Here is an 18,364-nt window from a genome sequence, read left to right as displayed (position 1 = left end):
TTTTTTAATTTTCTTAAGGGAAAATGATTTAATATAGTAATATATTTTTTACTTTGTACGTATTGATATTTTTGTCGCGTTTGACCATTTGTTATTATTATTAATATGTATCGATATATTCAATCATTAAAACCAACTATCTCAGTTTAAGAAAATTAATTTAATAGGGTGATATAGTTTTCAATTTATACATATTTAGTCATTAATGTTTTTTTGTTGTAAAATAAGACATTGTTGTTTTTGTACACATTTAGTTATTACGACCATTTTCTTCAGATTTTGCACACGACATCGTTGGAAAATCATTAACGAATTGTTCTTATACGAACCATGTATGAGAACATCTCCTTAATGATTATCATGTATGGTTCAATTTGACATGATCTTCATCAATCCACTCAAAGATTTGCACTTTACTTGGTTTATTCAATAACAAAAAAAAAACAACAACAAAATTTAAGCATGTAAGAAAGAAACGTCAATTTGAAAATAACACAAAAATCATTTGTAGAAAAATGATCAAAATTGAAATACCAAGGAATTATGAAAGAGTCTAAACTTTTTGTTAGGGCATTTTTTTGTCTTAGAAGTGAAAATTCAAGTTAGGAGGAAGCATGCACAAAGATTCTCGTCTGCTATAGAGATAGGTGAAACCGAAGCCGAATATATTTTATGCTTGGAGAAAACTAGGACACCAACAATATTTGAGTGATTCGTGAATTATGTTACTAATATAAGTAAGCGAGAGACGAGTCACACATCAGAACATCTAATTAATGATTGTCCTACGTAAGATGTCATGAATAAAACCTGAAGACACCAGTCATAAAGACTAAGGGGGTGTTTGGCTAAGCTTATTTTCTGAGCTTATTTTTTATAAGCTCATTTTTCTGGCTTATTTTTCATGAATTCGGCTTATTTTCTTAGTGTAAGTCATAAAAAGCTCAGAACTTGAAAAATAAGTTAGAAAAAATGAAATTATAAAAAATAAGCTTAGCCAAACACCCCCTAAATGTGTACAAAATCAATCACTTATTTTGCAACAAAAAACATTAAAAATTAAATATGTACAAAGTGAGAGTTATATATTATCCTATTAAGCCATTTTACCGACTTAACTTGAAATAGTCAGTTGCAAATATTGAATATTTATAGAAAAACAAGTTAAATGATCAAATATAGACAAAAAAAAACATTACTTACCAAATGGATACAAACTAAAAACTATATTATTCATTTAAGTTATGTTTTTTAACCGGGTATAATTAAAAATGATTATAAATACTCAAATAAATATCCATATTTTAGGTCATCACTATCCAATATTTAATTGCAACAATTAAAATATGATTACATTAATAAATATATATTTGGACTAAACTTATCTCGCCAACTTTGTTATCACCTCCATATTTTCATTCCAAAGTATTAAAGATATATAGTCTTCAAATTTGTTGATCATAAATAAATATTAAAAACTTATTTTAACGGTGATAAAAACTAAGTTGTTAATAATTGTCAATATTAGCCGGATCATATTTGACTTCTTATTTATAAAAGGAATTACAATAAAACATAGTATTATAGTTATTGAAAGGTAGTACGCAAAATATGTAGTTTAATTGATTTTTTTTTTTTTTTAAAATACAAGGGTATGACATCAAAAGATAATCCAAAATACTCGGCTGCCGATTAACCATAAATATGTAAACAAACATATTGTCCAACAGTATACCTTTCTAAATTAATAAAATGATTTTTGTCCCACTGTATATCTTTTAACTACTAATAGTTTTCATTTTTGCTTTTATTACGACAACCGTAATACCAATGTTTCGTGTTTTATTGGTTTATAAAATTTATAAAAAAAAACATTTAGTTTATCTATCAAAACTCAAAAGCAATTTGGTATGATAATTTATGAGAGTTTTTTTTTATGAGAAACTTCAAATACTATATATATATATATATATATATATATATATATATATATATATATATATATATATATATATATATATATATATATATATATATATATATATATATATATATATATATATATATATATATATATATATATATATATATATATATATATATATATATATATATATATATATATATATATATTAACCGTACAAACAAGCTTCCAAATACACGCGAAGACGAAAATTCATAAAGAAAATCTTGTATTAAAGCTTGACATCACATTACTTACTCGATGAATATTGATATTTACTTTTTCCTTGATCGTTATAGTCTGCTAGATTGGGGACAAAAACAACCATTGTCGTATTTATTTGTTGTCCTTAAAAACATACACTTAATTTGTTGCAATATAAAGAGATATAATCATCGGATAAAATTAGCAACAAATATAATCATTACCTCAAATGATCAGTTGACAAGAAAGACAATGGTGTGTGATACCAACAGAAGTTGGTCAAGGTCAAAGGTGAGAGAGAAAGGTTATGAGAGCTGTGCAATGCGAATGCAACTAACCCAACAAACCAAAACCAAAACCAAAAGCTGGACCATAATGGACCATGGTTCATTGAACTCTAATAATTGATCGTGCTAAATGTCAACAAAGTGTGGACCATTGATCTAATGAGCCCATGCTGCCCAACCATACACATATATACATCCAAAACAAAAAACAAGACATATGTCAACAGTCACATCAATTTATTGAAATCTTTTGCCTTGTCAAATCCCATAATTCAAAGTTAACCATTCCTTTATCCAAAAAGTCTGTTTCGGAATAATAATTTGAGAAGGACAATTTGTACTACAAGTCTACAATGACTCATATTTTAGCAAAAAATACCTACTAACTTTCAAAGTAACCATTTTGTAAAAAATAAAAAACATAGCAAAATTCCAATTTTTAACCTTCATCCAAAAACATCATACGAGCCGTAAACTAGGTCAAATGCCCACAATGAGTCAAATCAATATTGGAACTACTGTGGTTGGTTGATAAAATTTAAACCGTCAACTATTTGAAGAAAAATGTTGGAACTTTTTAATCTTTTGTAGCTAGATGTGTTTTAAGTGTGTCACATGGTTGGTTGGTAGCCTCAAGTCTAATTTTACATATAATCTAATTCATGATGGTCGCTTCATTTTCTTATTGAGATGTCCATGTGAAGATAAGCCACAGCAGCAACAAACAAAAACAAGAAAACAGATGTCAACATCAATGGCTCTGCAAGCATGAACATCGGGTGGAAATTGTAGTAAACCTGCAAAAACAACCAACCGAAAAAAAAAAAAAAGAAGAAGGTTAATGGACATAAATAAATAAAAAGTAGTAAAAGAAAATAAAAAGTGGTTTTTAATCACCTGGAAATGAGAGTTGTGCTCAGGAACTACATTTTCCTTTTCCAAAACCACCACTGGTCTTCCAACAATATCAAGATAAGTATACTTTGTCTGCAGAGATTAACAATGATGATTTAGTTTTTACAAATTATCAACTTTTTTAGATATAGTAGAAAACAGAAGCTACCTCTGATAGGTGTTCTACAGAAAAAGGAACGATAACAGATGGGTTCTTTGATCCTTCAGGAAGGACAACCTGAAACAGCATTCTTCTTAATTAACAAAAGCAGCAAAGAACAATGAACAAGAAAATCTTAAAGATTAAAATTTTAATGATGATTATGTACCTTATTTGTTATTTTGTTTACCACTGTTTCAGCAATTGGACACCCAAAACTGAAGTTGAGGTAACGCCTACCATCATTTGACTCAAAAAGGAAGTCTTGAAGTGGGAGTCCATATCCAATGACAAAGGTGGCTCTCCAACCTCCTAATAAAGGATATCGTGGCTCTATTTCAAGTTCAGACTACATATATTATAAATGAACATTTTAGTTTCAAGTTGTTTATATGAATAATCAAAAAATGGAGATATAATAATCACCTTGCTGTAACTTGTGCGTAAATGTGATGTTGAGATATTGCCTATGTTATCACGGTAGTAGACAGAGTGAACCCTTGGGGGTAATTTAGCTACAAGATGCTTGAATGAAGAGACACCACTGATAGTTGGCCTAGATTGATATTCAACCCTGCAAATTAATTAATCAATTAAGATCAAGAGCAAAAAATGTCAAAAAGTAATTAAAAAAAGAACAAGAAGTAAGTTCAATTATGACCTTGAGAAGCCTCCTTTGTGTTTAGCACCATTATGCACCAAAGTGTAATGCTCTGTGATTTGAAGGTTACCCCAGTGAGATATTTCAATTTCTCTCACAAGTTCCTCAACCACAGCAAATGGATTGTTATTCTCAAAATGAACAAGTATAGGAGTATATGAATATGGAGACTGGTTCTCATAAGGTCCATACTTCAACTCAGTACGTATTTGGGATGAAGGTTCCACTCTTGTAAATGATTCCACTTTGGTGCTTGGTGTTCTGATGACTGTTGTTTGTTGTTTAATTGCATATGGTGATAATATTAAAGCACTGTCACGGTATAAGACTAATTGGGGTTCTGATTGACTTATTTCTACAGGGAAAGGTTCAAGAGATTGGGTCAATATATATGATACTTCTATTGAGACAGATCCACCAGTTGTCAATGGATTCCTCAAAGAAATAGAGAAGAATTTGGCTCCATTTGGCCCATCAGCATGGTCGCTTGGTGTCACATCAAGTGGATGGACAGCTTTCTTCTTCTTTTTTCCAGTAAGTTCAGCAGCCTGGATCAGTGCTAGATGCTTCACTTGTGGTGGTGGAAATGCAAGAAGAACATTCTTAGCAGGAGATGCCCCATCATTTTGTACCTAGAAGATCATATGCGATCATAATATAACTTTTAGATGTAATGTCAGATAAGTAGGTTTTATCTACACAGTTATAAGCTCAGAACTATATAATGTGCGTATTTCTTCTTCATTTGGAGGCATAACATATAATACAGGCAATAAGTTCGAGTAACAGAAGAGTACCTTCAAAGTCAGGACAACCCTAATAATGTGCGAAGCCAAATCAATCTGCACCAACGTAAATCAATATTATTAAAGCTATACATCCATACGAAAGATGCTAACGAAAATAAAGAAATTGAACAACAAATTCATAACCACAATATCATACTCATGAGATGTAACACCTCAATCAGTTATAATCTCAATTCACTCGTCAATTACCAACACGTCTTAAGAATTCGATCGTTTCGGGAATGCACTAGCAAGCAGTTAAAAATATCAGTTTTTCCAATCTCTATCAATTTACATGGATCGACAAGGATGTGAAAATATAACGAGTGAATTTGTTACACAAATGAAGAATTTTATTATGAGAAATCTTACTCTGCGTTCAGCGGTGAGGATCTGAAGCTCCGATGATGAAGATGTGAGTGAAGAAGACGATCCGAAACTTAGGGAGAGCAGGGCGAGGAGTAAGGAAATTAGGGCTAAACGAGATCTGGCTACGAAAACCTCCATGTTCACCCTCGTTTTCTCTCACAGTAGCAGCAGAATTGACCCAAGTCGTCTGAAGACGATGATGTTTATGTCGGACTGAAACAGGTTATGGACCGGGTTGCCCCATGAAATCACTTATCTTAGCTGGGTTTACTTTATCGTACAAAATCGATAGATATAAATTGTAAACTTAGAACTGTTAACGAAGACAGATCTTTGAGTCCATTAGGATCGAGTTGGACTATTGGAGTGCGGGTTTTTGGTGTGCACTGGGTTGAGTATTTGGAGTCGTGGATCGGACCTGAACTTGGACCTAGGACCCTCGGACCGGTTCTTGGTTTTAGGAATTGATTAAAACCGGTCCGGTCTTTTTATTGGTTCGGTCCGATTGGTTCCGGATAATAACCGGTTTTTGACTTGATTTCTTAAACAAAACAAATCTTTTCAAATCTATTTTCTAATTATCCCTATCATTTTGACGGTTTGACCAAATACCAATTGTGTCCCTTTTGCCAATAATTTGTATGTACGACAACGAATAGAAAGGATATACAGCCTGTCGACATAACCCTTCACCTACTCCTCTCTCCCTCTCACAAGTCTCGCTCGTCGCATAGAAAGAAGCAATACATACTCGATCGTTCTATTTCTCTCAGCCAAATCTATTTTCATTAACTCCTCACAGTTATGGCGTTCAAGTTCACATTCTATACATCGTCTCTCTCTAGTGAAAATCGATTTCATTCAACTCCTCACAAGTCTTACAAATGGTGTAATCAAAAGTAATTAAATCAAAAATAAAGAATGATAATTGGATTCGATATGATGATAATGAAACTCAAGTAAGTTGTGACATCCCTAATTTCACGGCTAGAAAAGACCGATTTAGTTTATGCTTTTTTTAATAAAATCAGAGTAATCATTTGATTAAAAGTGTTGCGGAATTTGTTCCCAAAACAAAATATGATAAAAAGTTTATCAAAGCATTTCTTAAAGAAATGTATTTTCATTATATATCAAAACCTCAGGATGTCATGTTCCGGTACAGACCAAAAGCATAAACAGTACATTATAAGACTTACAATAGTTATTTACAACTACTGGCCTATAATTCAAAAATTCATCATCATCATCCAAATTATGCTTTGGGTCCACTACCTGTAAATCAGAAAGTTAAGTGGGTCATGCTTAGGAGCCTGATGAGCATATAGGGTTTTCAACCCATAAATAATAATAAATTTATTAATTTCATCAACCAACATTAAATTTATTAATTTCATCAGCCAACGATAACCTTGATTACCCATCTTTACGTCCCTAAACACCTACACAAGGGACCTAGTCTAAGGATTTTATCATCGAGATGAACTTTACTGCTAAGGGGATTCCTCAGCCATATATGCCCGTAAGGCAACCATGAGGGGGATGAAGTACATCGGTGAACATCAAGCCCACAAACACCTACAGGTTGCGAGTCTGTCAACGTTCCACTAGACTGTCTAGAAGAGTCCGTGGTCGTCATCCATACTCCGCTAGATGACTGGAACACCAACAACATCGAGGCCTCTCATCATTTTATCACACACCAATTATTTCATCTACCAATTTATACCCAACATATTTGTAGATAAATATATATATATACAGTTCAAAACATATATAAAACATCCATTCAACATCCATCTCAAATAAACAAACAATATATATTCACATAACACGTATTTTATAGAAAATACTTCATATTTATGTGTATGATGAAAGTGACTATACACTCACCTGATTTAATGATAATCGGGCAGCACTTCGTTTCTTAAAATGATCGTTTCTGATAAAACCGGTGACTTTAATGAAAAACCAGGTTCTACAAGGTTGGAGCTTCAAAACCAAAAAGATAAATTTTTCCGGGTCTTCGGGCACTTCGGGGCGTGTTTCAGGTGTTGGAAATGATATTGGGGCTTCGGGGGAGGTCAAAATGATAAAAGTATTGATAAAGGGGTGAAAATGACAATTTTCCAAAGTCACTCGGGAAGGCTCACAATCTTCTATTTACACCGGATACCGCTAGCCTTTGGTTGTCACTTTGGATCACATTTTAAAGTAGACTACGTAGTAAAGGTGAATCATACTATAAATGTAATCAAATGACGTTACACATTATTCCTATAAAATAAATATAACATTAATATAAATTAATGACATTGTTTAGGACTGTAAACCATCTTTAGGAGTTCTATATTTTTCTCACATTTATTTCGACTATTCTCTTTTGTTTTTATTTTCTCAATTTCAACTTTGATTTTGATAATTATGGATTTGACTGTGTTGCATCAACACCTTTTTCTTCCTTATCATACTTTTTTGTATTTCAAAAAGCACATAAAGTGTACCTACAATTGGTGCTTCTTTATATGATTAAATAATTAGTTAACAAGATATAGTAGGTCATTTTATGATGGATATAAAATATCACTTATCGGTGATATTTCTATTTCCAAAGGAACCCTTGAGACACTAATATCTCCTCATGTTTATAAATTGATTCTTTAAGCACTTTCCCTTATAAATCATATGTTGCATCATCATTGTACTCTTTTAGAATAGATGCAACATGTTTCACACTAGTTTTGGATTTCATATTGATTCTACACTAGTTTTGGATTTCATATTAATTCTTCACATTTTAAGGTGTATGAAAATCACTTATTGTAACACATGGTTAAGAAAATAACAACAAGCCACATGCTACAAATAGTAAATATAACCTAACCATTTTAAAATAACCACAAAATACCTAGTTAACATTAAAAAATGAATCCATTACAACAAGTCCTTTGCATACCGTACTATAAATTGTGTTGGGGTTTTAACTACATAACATATAATCTGAATTTGACGTTAAATATTTAAATACATTGTGTACCGTAAACTCGTATGGATCCATAGAACGTAGTAGCTCACTTCAAAGTGTTTGAGAGACAAATGTAATCTAATATGTGTTTCAGAATGTGGTGACACAACATTTCAGATTTTACTTAAACATAGGGACCACATTAAATGGTTAAGTATCCATTGGATCTTTGGTCTGAAATGATCATTTCAAATTATGTGATAATTTCTATTAATCGGTAAAATCTAGGTTATTTTCTTCGATCTTGAAATATCATGTGGTTAATTTTATGATTATCCTTTTTTTAATGTTGACTTGTTACCAAAAAAATGTATATTCTATATCATTTTAGCAACCATCAAAATATGACCTTTAATATTGACTTTTAAGCCGATAACCAAAAAATCATATATTCTATATCGAGCAACCACCAACATGCTACAATGTCTATGAAGATTCACCTAATCAACATCTAACCCATTTGAATACCAACCCGAAGACTTTGTAGTCCTATAACTATATATTGTGCATATGTATGTGTTAAAGACCTACTAATTAAATAATCACCTAAACCAAAACCACTTGCAATTGCGAGGACTGAAATTGTGAATTGTGAGACTCGAGGTCCTTAAATAACAATTAAATTTCCTCCTTTTTTCAGAAGCTGATAAAAGGCTTGGTTTGGTCCCCGCACATGACCCGACAACGTATGACCTCCTCAACCCGGTTACCAATAAGAAATTTATTAAAAACCATAATTAAAATAATAATATTAAAGTTACCTTTAAAAATAAATTAAAATTACTGTATATAATTAGTGTTTGTATTTTTATTGAAGCACTGTTCTCAAATAATAGTTTTTATCAAACATGTTTTATGTTAACATTACAAAAGAACGTAAATCAAATAACAATGATGTTTGACGTATGTGTACATTTTTAATACATGAATTTATGCATAATAGCACGAGTGTTAGACATCAAATCAATTATCCTAAATTCTATAAATGTTTGGTTTGAACATTTCTACCAAATTTCATAATTATTTTAAGAATTAATGATAAAATTGGTATTAAAATATATGGTTTGTCATCATTTAGTCCCCAAATTTCAAATCGTGTTAAATTAGACCTTAAACCTTTATGACTGTATTGATTTAGTCACTGGGACATCCTATAACAAGTTCAACAGGATACCGGTTTGCTTAACATATTATGTAAGCAATTTATGATCACCTTCATCTACGTTGGCGTAACATCCATGCATAACTTTTATCATTATTTTCTTTTATTCTTAAATTAATATAGTATTATTTAAAAAACAAGTCATAAGGTTCAAAAGTCTTTCATCTTGAAGGCCACCACGGTTTGCTTTCATGTATGTTTGATATAAAATAATGTTATAACTTTTATGACAAGGTGCTCCGAAAGACGATTTGGCGAACCTTTGAAGATAAAGAGCTTTCTCCGATATATATCATAGCTATTTGTGATATGTATTTTTGATCTATGACATGTGTTCAGACCCTAGTCGGAGACATAAACTCATTTCGGTAGAAGTTGAGCTACATCAAGGTTTGACTCTCGACCTATATATTTTTCACCTAGATTTTGGATGAGATGTCTTAAGAGATACATGAGCAATTGTCTTGGTGTATGCTTTTGCCATTGTCATTGTGTTAGTGGCTAAGTCTAAGGTTGAGTTGAATGTTCGGTTGGACACTTGGAGGGTGACATAAAATAGAAAGGGATATGAATAAATACCGTTAAAAACAAAATATTTTTGGTGCAATTTTAATGAGAAGGAAAACGAAGGAGTAAATGTATGTATAATGGTTGGTTCTTTTACTAAAGGAGAGATTCAAGTATTTAGGATCCACGGTCCATACAAGAGTGATGTGGAGGTAGACATCACCACCACCGTATAAAGACGTGTTGGTTAAAGTACATGGCGGCTTAGTGATTCTTGCATGACAAGAAGGTCATGTTGAAACTGTAGATGAAATTTTACATGGAAGCTACTATGTCTGCAATGATGTATGGATTCGTATGTTAGTTTTCCAAGGAGAGCCATGAGAGGAAGACTGAGGTAGCTAAATGAGGATGTTGAGGTGAACTTGAGGTCGAAGTTTGTTGGGTATGATACCAAAAACGACTATATGAAACTCATTGGGAGTGACATAGATCACCAAAAACTGAGGGAATGACATTTAAGGTGGTATGGATATGTCATAAGGAGACTAACATCAACAACAGTAAAAAGTGTTGAGTTAATAGTAATTAATGGTAAGAGGAAGGGATGCCATCCTAGAAAGAAATTAAAGGATAATATGAGGGCGCGTTTGGTTGGCAGGAAATGAAAGGAATTCAAGGGAAAATAATTCTCATTCCCTCGAATTGATGTGTTTGGTTGGACTTAGAGGGGGAAAGGGATTGCTAAATGAAATAATTTTTCACCATATGAAGGAAAGTGGATTTCTTCCAAATTTGGATGAAAAAACATTAATTCTTATCAAGGAAAATGACAAATTACAAAAATACATCTTTTACTTATCAAAAAACCAATACACACCATTATTGTTACCAACCACCAACCATTACCACCACCACCATCAGTAACCACCGCCGCCACCACTACTACCACCACAATCGCCGTTGTCACCACTACCGTCACCGCCGCCACCACCATTGCCATCACCAGCACCTGTCGTCACTGTCACCACAACAACCATTGCCACCACCGCCAACACCACTAACACCAACCGTCACTTCCGCCACCACTAACCACCAACGCCACTATCACCATTACCATCATCTGTCAACAACAGCCACCACTACAACTACCAATACCACCACCACCATCACGATCATCACCCGCCACCACCGTCACCACAACTATCACCACCATCGCCACCGCTGCCACCACCCACCACCACTACCATTTTTGCCACCACCACCACCACCATCACCGCCACCACCTCTACCGCCACCGCCACCAACACTATCATCACCACAACCACCACCACTACCAACCCCGTCACCACCACCACCATCACTGCCAAGATTTTACTATTTTTATAATTTATATAATGTATCTTTACATATAAATTAGAAAATAAAGTATAATTAAGCAAAAGAAACAAAAGGATAATTCTATCATTTTACATGGATTTCAATTCTATTTCTTGGGAACCAAATAGAATCTGAAATTAGTTCTAATTTCTTTTGTTGCCAACCTAACAGGTAATGGAATTGGATTCAAATTTCTAACATATTCATTTTCCAATTCCAATTTTAATTCCTTCAGAAACATTTATCGAACCAAACAACACTTGAGGGTCGACAGGGATGAGATTTTTCATGCCAATGACATAACCTCATATAAGGGGTCTGAAGGCAAACCATTAGGAATGATGAGTAGCCTGACCCATATTCATTGGTAATATATGATGTCCCTTATCGATTTCATCTTCATATGGTATCGTTTGATCTGATTTTGCCTAAAAACATAGTTTCCACGGTTTCTTTGGTAAGGAATATGATACTGAATTAATCGACATGAATATCAAAACAAATAATTATACTATGAAATGAGATTGCATTAAGTGATTGGTTTCAACTAATATCTACTTTGAACAAATAAATACAAAACAGAGATGTGATCTTACTATAAACCGTGAAACCAAGACCAAATATTCTTCCTTAAACCCCTCGATTGACTTTCGCTTCCCCTCTTTCTCACATGGCAATTTGTAATTATGAAAGTTACAAAACCCTATTTCCCCTCTAATGGATTTAAATATCACAATGCCTCAACTTTTTTAAATAAGTTAATGACATATAATCCTTTGTTTAATCACCCATTAAGTCATTAAATATTTTATTATATTTTTCTCCAACCTCTTCAAATTTGTATTATCATAATTTTCACAAAATCAAAGATCATACATTCATCAAAAATTGGTGAAATTGTTTTTGAAACAAAGAAGCACCTAAGTATTAATCTTTCAACTGGCATGAGTGGTGTAGATTTTTATTTAGATTCATTTTTATTGTGGTATAAATTTATAGAAAATTTGGTTACTAACAAGCTTAGAAATTTTGATTTACAAAAAGAAAATAAAATTTTAATGATTATATTTTTTCTTTGTGTATCTTATATCGCATCTTCATAAAAAATGGTGAAATTGTTTTTGAACCGAAGAAGCACATAAGTATTAATCTTTCAATTGGCATAGGTGGCGTAGATTATTATTTAGATTCATTTTATTGTGGTATAAATGTATAGAAAATTTGGTTATTAACAAGTTTAGAAATTTTGATTTACAAAAAGAAAATCAAAAATATAATGATTATAATTTTTTCTTTTGTGTATTTTATATCGATGCGACATGATCTCTCGTATCTTCGTAAAAACTTTTTTTTGAGGAAACAATATTAAGCTACATATATATCTTATATTCTTATAATAAGAGTTAGGGTCTTATAAGTGATCATCTATTGTGGAGTCTCATTTCTATATAAATGTTTTTTGAGAGACACAATCTTAAACGTCATGCATAAAATGTAGGATACAAATGAACAAAATATCCTTTAAATTTGTTGTTAACCTTACAAACCAAATAAAATGAAATCAAATATTTATGATTATTTTTACAAAACAAAGTTTTCAAATGCATAACGATGTAGGGTACGAATGAAAAAAATGGTCTTTAATTTTGCTGTTAACCTTACAAACCAAATAAAATAAAATCAAATATTTATGATTAAATTTACAAAACAAAGTTTTCAAAGGACTAAAATGCTAGTTGACTAATAGTTAGGGACTTGTATTTAATTTAGTTATGGAAGCAACAGCAAGAACGGATTCTTCTATCCCCTGGATTTTTCTCCCTATAGACTAGGGACCATCGCTCCCTCCACACCCACAACACAGAGAAAGAGAGTGCGTTTTTACTCATTACCCTTGCCTCCTTTGCCCCCATTGGTAATCATCATTTCTATCACACACTCTGACTGTGTTTTTTACTCGATTCATTCAAAAATTTATGTATATATACGCTTCCAATCGCATTGCACTTGAAAACTGAACAACTGAAACCACTCATACATGGCGATGGCGTGCATGAAGTTAGGATCTAAATCAGAGGTTTTTCATCTCGATCAGGACGAAAAAACCTGGTTAGTCGTTCTTCTGTTTTTCGCTCGTTATGTGTTTAAATTTCACGTCAATCGTAAATATTGATTCATAATTTTGATCGATACCCACATTTGGAATTCTTCGATTTCGATAGTTTCTTTTTGTCCCCAATCGTGAAATCTGGACGCCCTTTTACTGGGGTTTTTGATTCTGTGATGTAAATTGTTTTCTGGGTTTCTTTTGATACCTACATTCGTAACTGAATCCTGATTATTAATTAATCTGTTTGAAGGGGTTTGCTTTGATTTCGTGATGAATGTTTAAGCATCATTCTCGATGTTTTTTGGACGTGGGTCTAATATTAATACTTTGTGTGAAGTGTGAACGAATAATAATGCAGTAAATTAGAACATCTGGGAAAATTTCATTGATGAAAGAAGTTACTGCCCTAATTTCAAAAGAAGGCCTACATTTTGAAATCCAAGGGTCAAAACAAGTACTTTTGGACGTTGAAATTGATATGGAATTCTCTCATATTTTCAGTAAAATCTTGTTAACTGCATTAAGCTTATAAGAATCCTTATGCGTAGGAAGAAAGTTTGTGTCAAATTGATAACAAAACTTCACATTAATATTTGCAGGACTTGTTCTTCTGGCCTTCCGAGTGATGTTACCATTGAAGTTGGTGACATTTCATTCCATCTTCACAAGGTAGGTCGTCACTTGCTTTATTAGTATCCATATCATATACACAGTAGGATCCATTTATAAAATTTGTGAATTTTGTAACTAGATTGAGTTGACTTTTTTCTTGGCATAACTTGCAGTTTCCGTTATTATCTAGAAGCAAAACATTGGAAAATCTCATTGGAGATTCTTCGGATGATGAAAAAAAGATGAACTTTGGGGATGAAAAACGATCTTGTGTTGTTAAACTTCATGATCTACCAGGAGGCCCAAAAATCTTTCTCCTCGTTGCTAAATTCTGCTATGGTGTCAAACTAGAACTCAACTCAAACAATGTAGTTCATCTTCGTTGTGCATCCGAGTATCTTCAAATGACTGAAGAATATGGAGATGAAAATCTCATCAGTCAAACCGAAAACTTCCTTAATGAAGTTTTTGATAACTGGAACGATACCCTAAAAGCACTGGAATCATGTGAAGAAGTGGTGGAATATGCAGAGGATCTTCAGATTGTTTCAAGATGTATCGATTCTCTTGCATTAAAAGCTTGTTCTTCAGATAAAGATTTATTAGGGTGGCCAGTTTCAAGCATGAGAGAAAACCCTTTTGCTACTGTAATCTGGAATGGAATCCAAACCAGTTCTTCACCAAATCAAGATTGGTGGTATGAGGATGTTTCAGGGTTGAAATTACCTCTTTACAGACGATTCATCTTAGCCATTGAATCAACAAGTTTGGATCAAGAAAGGATAGCTGGATCACTCATGTTCTATGCAAAAAAGCATCTTCCTTTACTTGGTAGACAATCGATGATTCCAAATGTGAATCTTTCTTCTTTCGATTCGTATTTGGATCAAAAGACTCTTCTTGAAGAGATTGTTGACTTGCTCCCGAGTCAAAAAGGTGTTGTTCCCACGAAACTCCTCCTCAGGCTGCTAAAAACAGCGATGATTTTACATTGTAGCCCTTTGTGCCTTGAGAATTTGGAAAGACGGGTCGGGTTGCAGATGGATCAAGCTTCCATTGAAGATATTCTCATTCCTAATATGGGGTATTCAAGTGAGACGCTTTATGAGATCGATTGTGTTCAAAGGATGCTTGATCATTTCATGGTTGCAGATCGAGATCGCGATCAAGATGGAAGTGAAATTACTGATTCGGGTTGCTTAGAAGACAACGATGATGATTTAATCAGGAATTCTCACTCGCTTACACCAGTGACAATGGTGGCTAATCTTATCGACAACTATCTTGCTGAGGTGGCATCCGATGTTAACTTAAAGCTCGAAAAGTTTCAATCTTTGGCTGCTACTGTCCCTGATTTTGCAAGGTCAATCGATGACGGAATGTATCGAGCAATAGATATATATCTCAAGGTACAGTTGACTTTAAAAGTCAAAATTGAGACCGAATTTGTTAGAAATTCAGGATAAAGATTTTCTTATACGTAATATTTGCAATCATATAAAGAGGGACAAAATCTTTTTTCAATTTAGTCACAGAAATTTCTAAACTTTTGAAGCGGAAGTTCGTAGTCAAATGACGAAACCTTGTAATCGTAATTTTACAGGCACATCCATGGCTGACAGATTCCGATCGGGAGCTACTCTGCCGGCTGATGGACTGCCAGAAACTGTCACTAGAAGCCAGCACACACGCCGCCCAGAATGAGAGACTGCCGCTCCGTTTCATAGTTCAGGTTCTCTTCTTCGAGCAGCTCCGGCTGCGGACATCTGTCGCCGGCTGCTTATATGTCTCTGACAACTACAACTCACAGACACACCTGAGCAGCAGCATGGTGCTGCCGGAAAGTGAGAATGTGCACCTTTTGACAACCGGAGGAAGCGATCGGCGGGTCGTGGCGGTGGATGACATGCGGGGCCGTGTTTCTGAGCTTGAAAAAGAGTGTTTGAGCATGAAGAAAGAGATCGATAAGATTGTGAAGAGTAAAGGGATAAATTGGAATAGTTTGTGCAAGATGTTCGGGGTGAGTTTAAGGTTAAAATCAAAGTCTCGTGATCGGGGTGGAAAAAATGTGTCGCCAGCATCAAGAATAAAAGAAAATAATCAAAATGAAGAAAATGGGGAATTGAATCGAGTTGAGTGATTGAGGGAGATTATTTAGAAGGGGAATTAGGTTGAGTATTAAATAAATGGTAGGGATATTTTTTGTAATTAAGGTGTCGATCTTGAACCATTTTTAAATATTGTTTCTTGATTTCTCTGGTTTGTCCAGAAAATCATCCCAAACGTAAAATTTTGTCGGTATATTATTTCTGCTAATTATTTGGGTGATCTTAAACTCGAAATATTGAGGTTATACAATGAATACCTGAATTGACTGTCAAATTTCATGGATCTAAAAACATATGACTATGAGGGTTGGGTTAAAAGTTAAAACTTGAACTCGACTTGATCATGTTAGTATACTAAATGCATACTTTAAATGTAAGAATAAATAGATAAATTACATATTAGGCCATCATTGGATTAATCCATTTCTTTCATGCGTTCCACGTATATTTACAGTTTCTTTTTTTAATTGTGACATAGCTATGTTGGAGATTTCTATAAATAGGGAAACATGAATGAAAGTTTAAAGTTAAAGTAACATTCATTTACTTGAAATTTAAAAATATAGTTTTACGAAAATAAGATCAAGTAACAATTTATCATCTGAGATTTGTGTGGGTTTTGACACCAACGGTAACAAATTTTAGATAAATAATGTAGAAGTTGATCAATATATGATGTTTTGGAGTACGTTTTGTCTTTGAAAACGGTGGACTTCAAAAAGGAGGATCAAAGCTTCAAGATTTAAATCAAAAATCGAAACAAAGGATTGCAAAATTCCTTCTACTTTGCAAAAGAATCAAAAGATAATTCAAATAGATGGGCTACATACATAAGTGCCCTTCCTAAAATGATAAAACGGCCATTTAATCGCGGCCCACCCAGCAAAACCAATTAGGTGACTTGGTCACCACCAACTAAAGCTAAATGTCTCTTTTAAAACCACACATACATATGTATTTTTTGTATTATTTTAGTGTTTGTAAGATTTAAAGGCAAATTGTTACAGACAAATAGAATTGCAACCGATAACGGAAACAAAGAGAACGATAATTAAGTTGGAAAAATATAATTGATTTTACTGTTTGATAAATTCACTAAAAAATGTTTTTAAGAATCATTTATTTTTTGTTTAGTTGTATTCTTTTTTTAAAAACGGTAAATAAATCATTAATAGAGGGCAACGCCCAATAGCAAGGAGCTACAAAGGCAATAAGTAAAATAAACAAGGACGTAACAAAGAAAATTAAGAAGCAACAAAAGTAAAAGGTGAAATACTCCATTCCGTCCAGCTCCCACACGAAACATTTCCTCTGTGTTTACACCAATTAAAGACGAGTGAGATTATATTGTCCGCCAGTTTAGTGGGATTCATCGCGATACCCTTAAAAACCTTATCATTTCTTGATATCCAAATCTTCCAAATCAGACAGTAGAAAATAGAGATTAGAATATCCTTCTTCTTTGGGTAATTCCCCCACGTAGCAGCAAAATCAATGAAATCACCTACACCCGTGAAAACCTTGTCTCCAATTCCACACCATTTAAATATGCATTGTTGTACCTCTCTAGCATAGTCACAGTTGACTAACAAGTGATCAACCGATTCTGATTCCGAATTACACATTGGGCAACCCAAATTAACAATAGGTATACTCCTCGAAGCTAAGTTTTCCGCCACCGGAATCCCGTTTAATGTTGCACGCCAAACGAAACAGCGCACCTTCAAAGGTACTGTTTTTGTCCACCCAATTGTCTTTCCCTTGTATGCAATTAGTTTTGACTCCAGGAACTTCCTCATTCTATTTACAGTGAATTCCCCATTAGGATTGAGGAGGAAGCTGAATCCAAAATTGAGTTTTTCAACGACATTCAAATTTCCAATATCCGTGTATAACTGCAACAGTTCGTTTAATTCAATCGGCCCTGACGGTTCAAATCTCCACATCAACGAGAAACCATTTTTGGAGAGTCTATCGCTCACCGAGCAACATTTGACTGATTCCAACGCATATAAATTAGGGAATTTGGTATAGAAAGGAGTTTTGCTACACCAATGATCCTTCCAGAACATTATCTTAACATCAAACCCCGGGATGAGGGCGAAAATGTCAGTCCAATCTATGTGAAGCGAAT

The 18,364-nt window shown here is 33.5% G+C and overlaps 2 protein-coding genes across 2 annotated transcripts; one reads left to right on the top strand and one right to left on the bottom strand.

The window, feature by feature from the left end:
• Positions 1–2,961: 2,961 nt before the first annotated feature.
• On the bottom strand, positions 2,962–5,582 carry LOC111882521 (dolichyl-diphosphooligosaccharide--protein glycosyltransferase subunit 1B). The gene is made up of 8 exons (XM_023878883.3): positions 5,330–5,582; positions 4,967–5,011; positions 4,170–4,801; positions 3,935–4,082; positions 3,678–3,857; positions 3,518–3,586; positions 3,352–3,441; positions 2,962–3,251 (listed from the first exon to the last, which is right to left on the bottom strand). The coding sequence occupies exons 1-8, from the start codon at positions 5,462–5,464 to the stop codon at positions 3,129–3,131; spliced, it is 1,422 nt and encodes a 473-aa protein (XP_023734651.1). The 5' UTR covers positions 5,465–5,582; the 3' UTR covers positions 2,962–3,128.
• A 7,626-nt stretch (positions 5,583–13,208) lies between these two features.
• Positions 13,209–16,450, top strand: LOC111882544 (BTB/POZ domain-containing protein At5g03250). Its single transcript, XM_023878921.3, has 4 exons — positions 13,209–13,509; positions 14,110–14,179; positions 14,296–15,531; positions 15,726–16,450. Exons 1-4 carry the CDS (start codon positions 13,439–13,441, stop codon positions 16,260–16,262), a joined length of 1,914 nt encoding a protein of 637 aa, XP_023734689.1. The 5' UTR covers positions 13,209–13,438; the 3' UTR covers positions 16,263–16,450.
• The last annotated feature ends 1,914 nt before the right edge of the window (positions 16,451–18,364 follow it).

The sequence above is a fragment of the Lactuca sativa genome, chromosome 2, assembly GCF_002870075.4.
Source record: "Lactuca sativa cultivar Salinas chromosome 2, Lsat_Salinas_v11, whole genome shotgun sequence".
Classification (NCBI taxonomy): Eukaryota; Viridiplantae; Streptophyta; class Magnoliopsida; order Asterales; family Asteraceae; genus Lactuca; species Lactuca sativa.
Note: the sequence above shows the minus strand (reverse complement) of the source record. Positions and strands in the feature narration are given on the sequence as shown.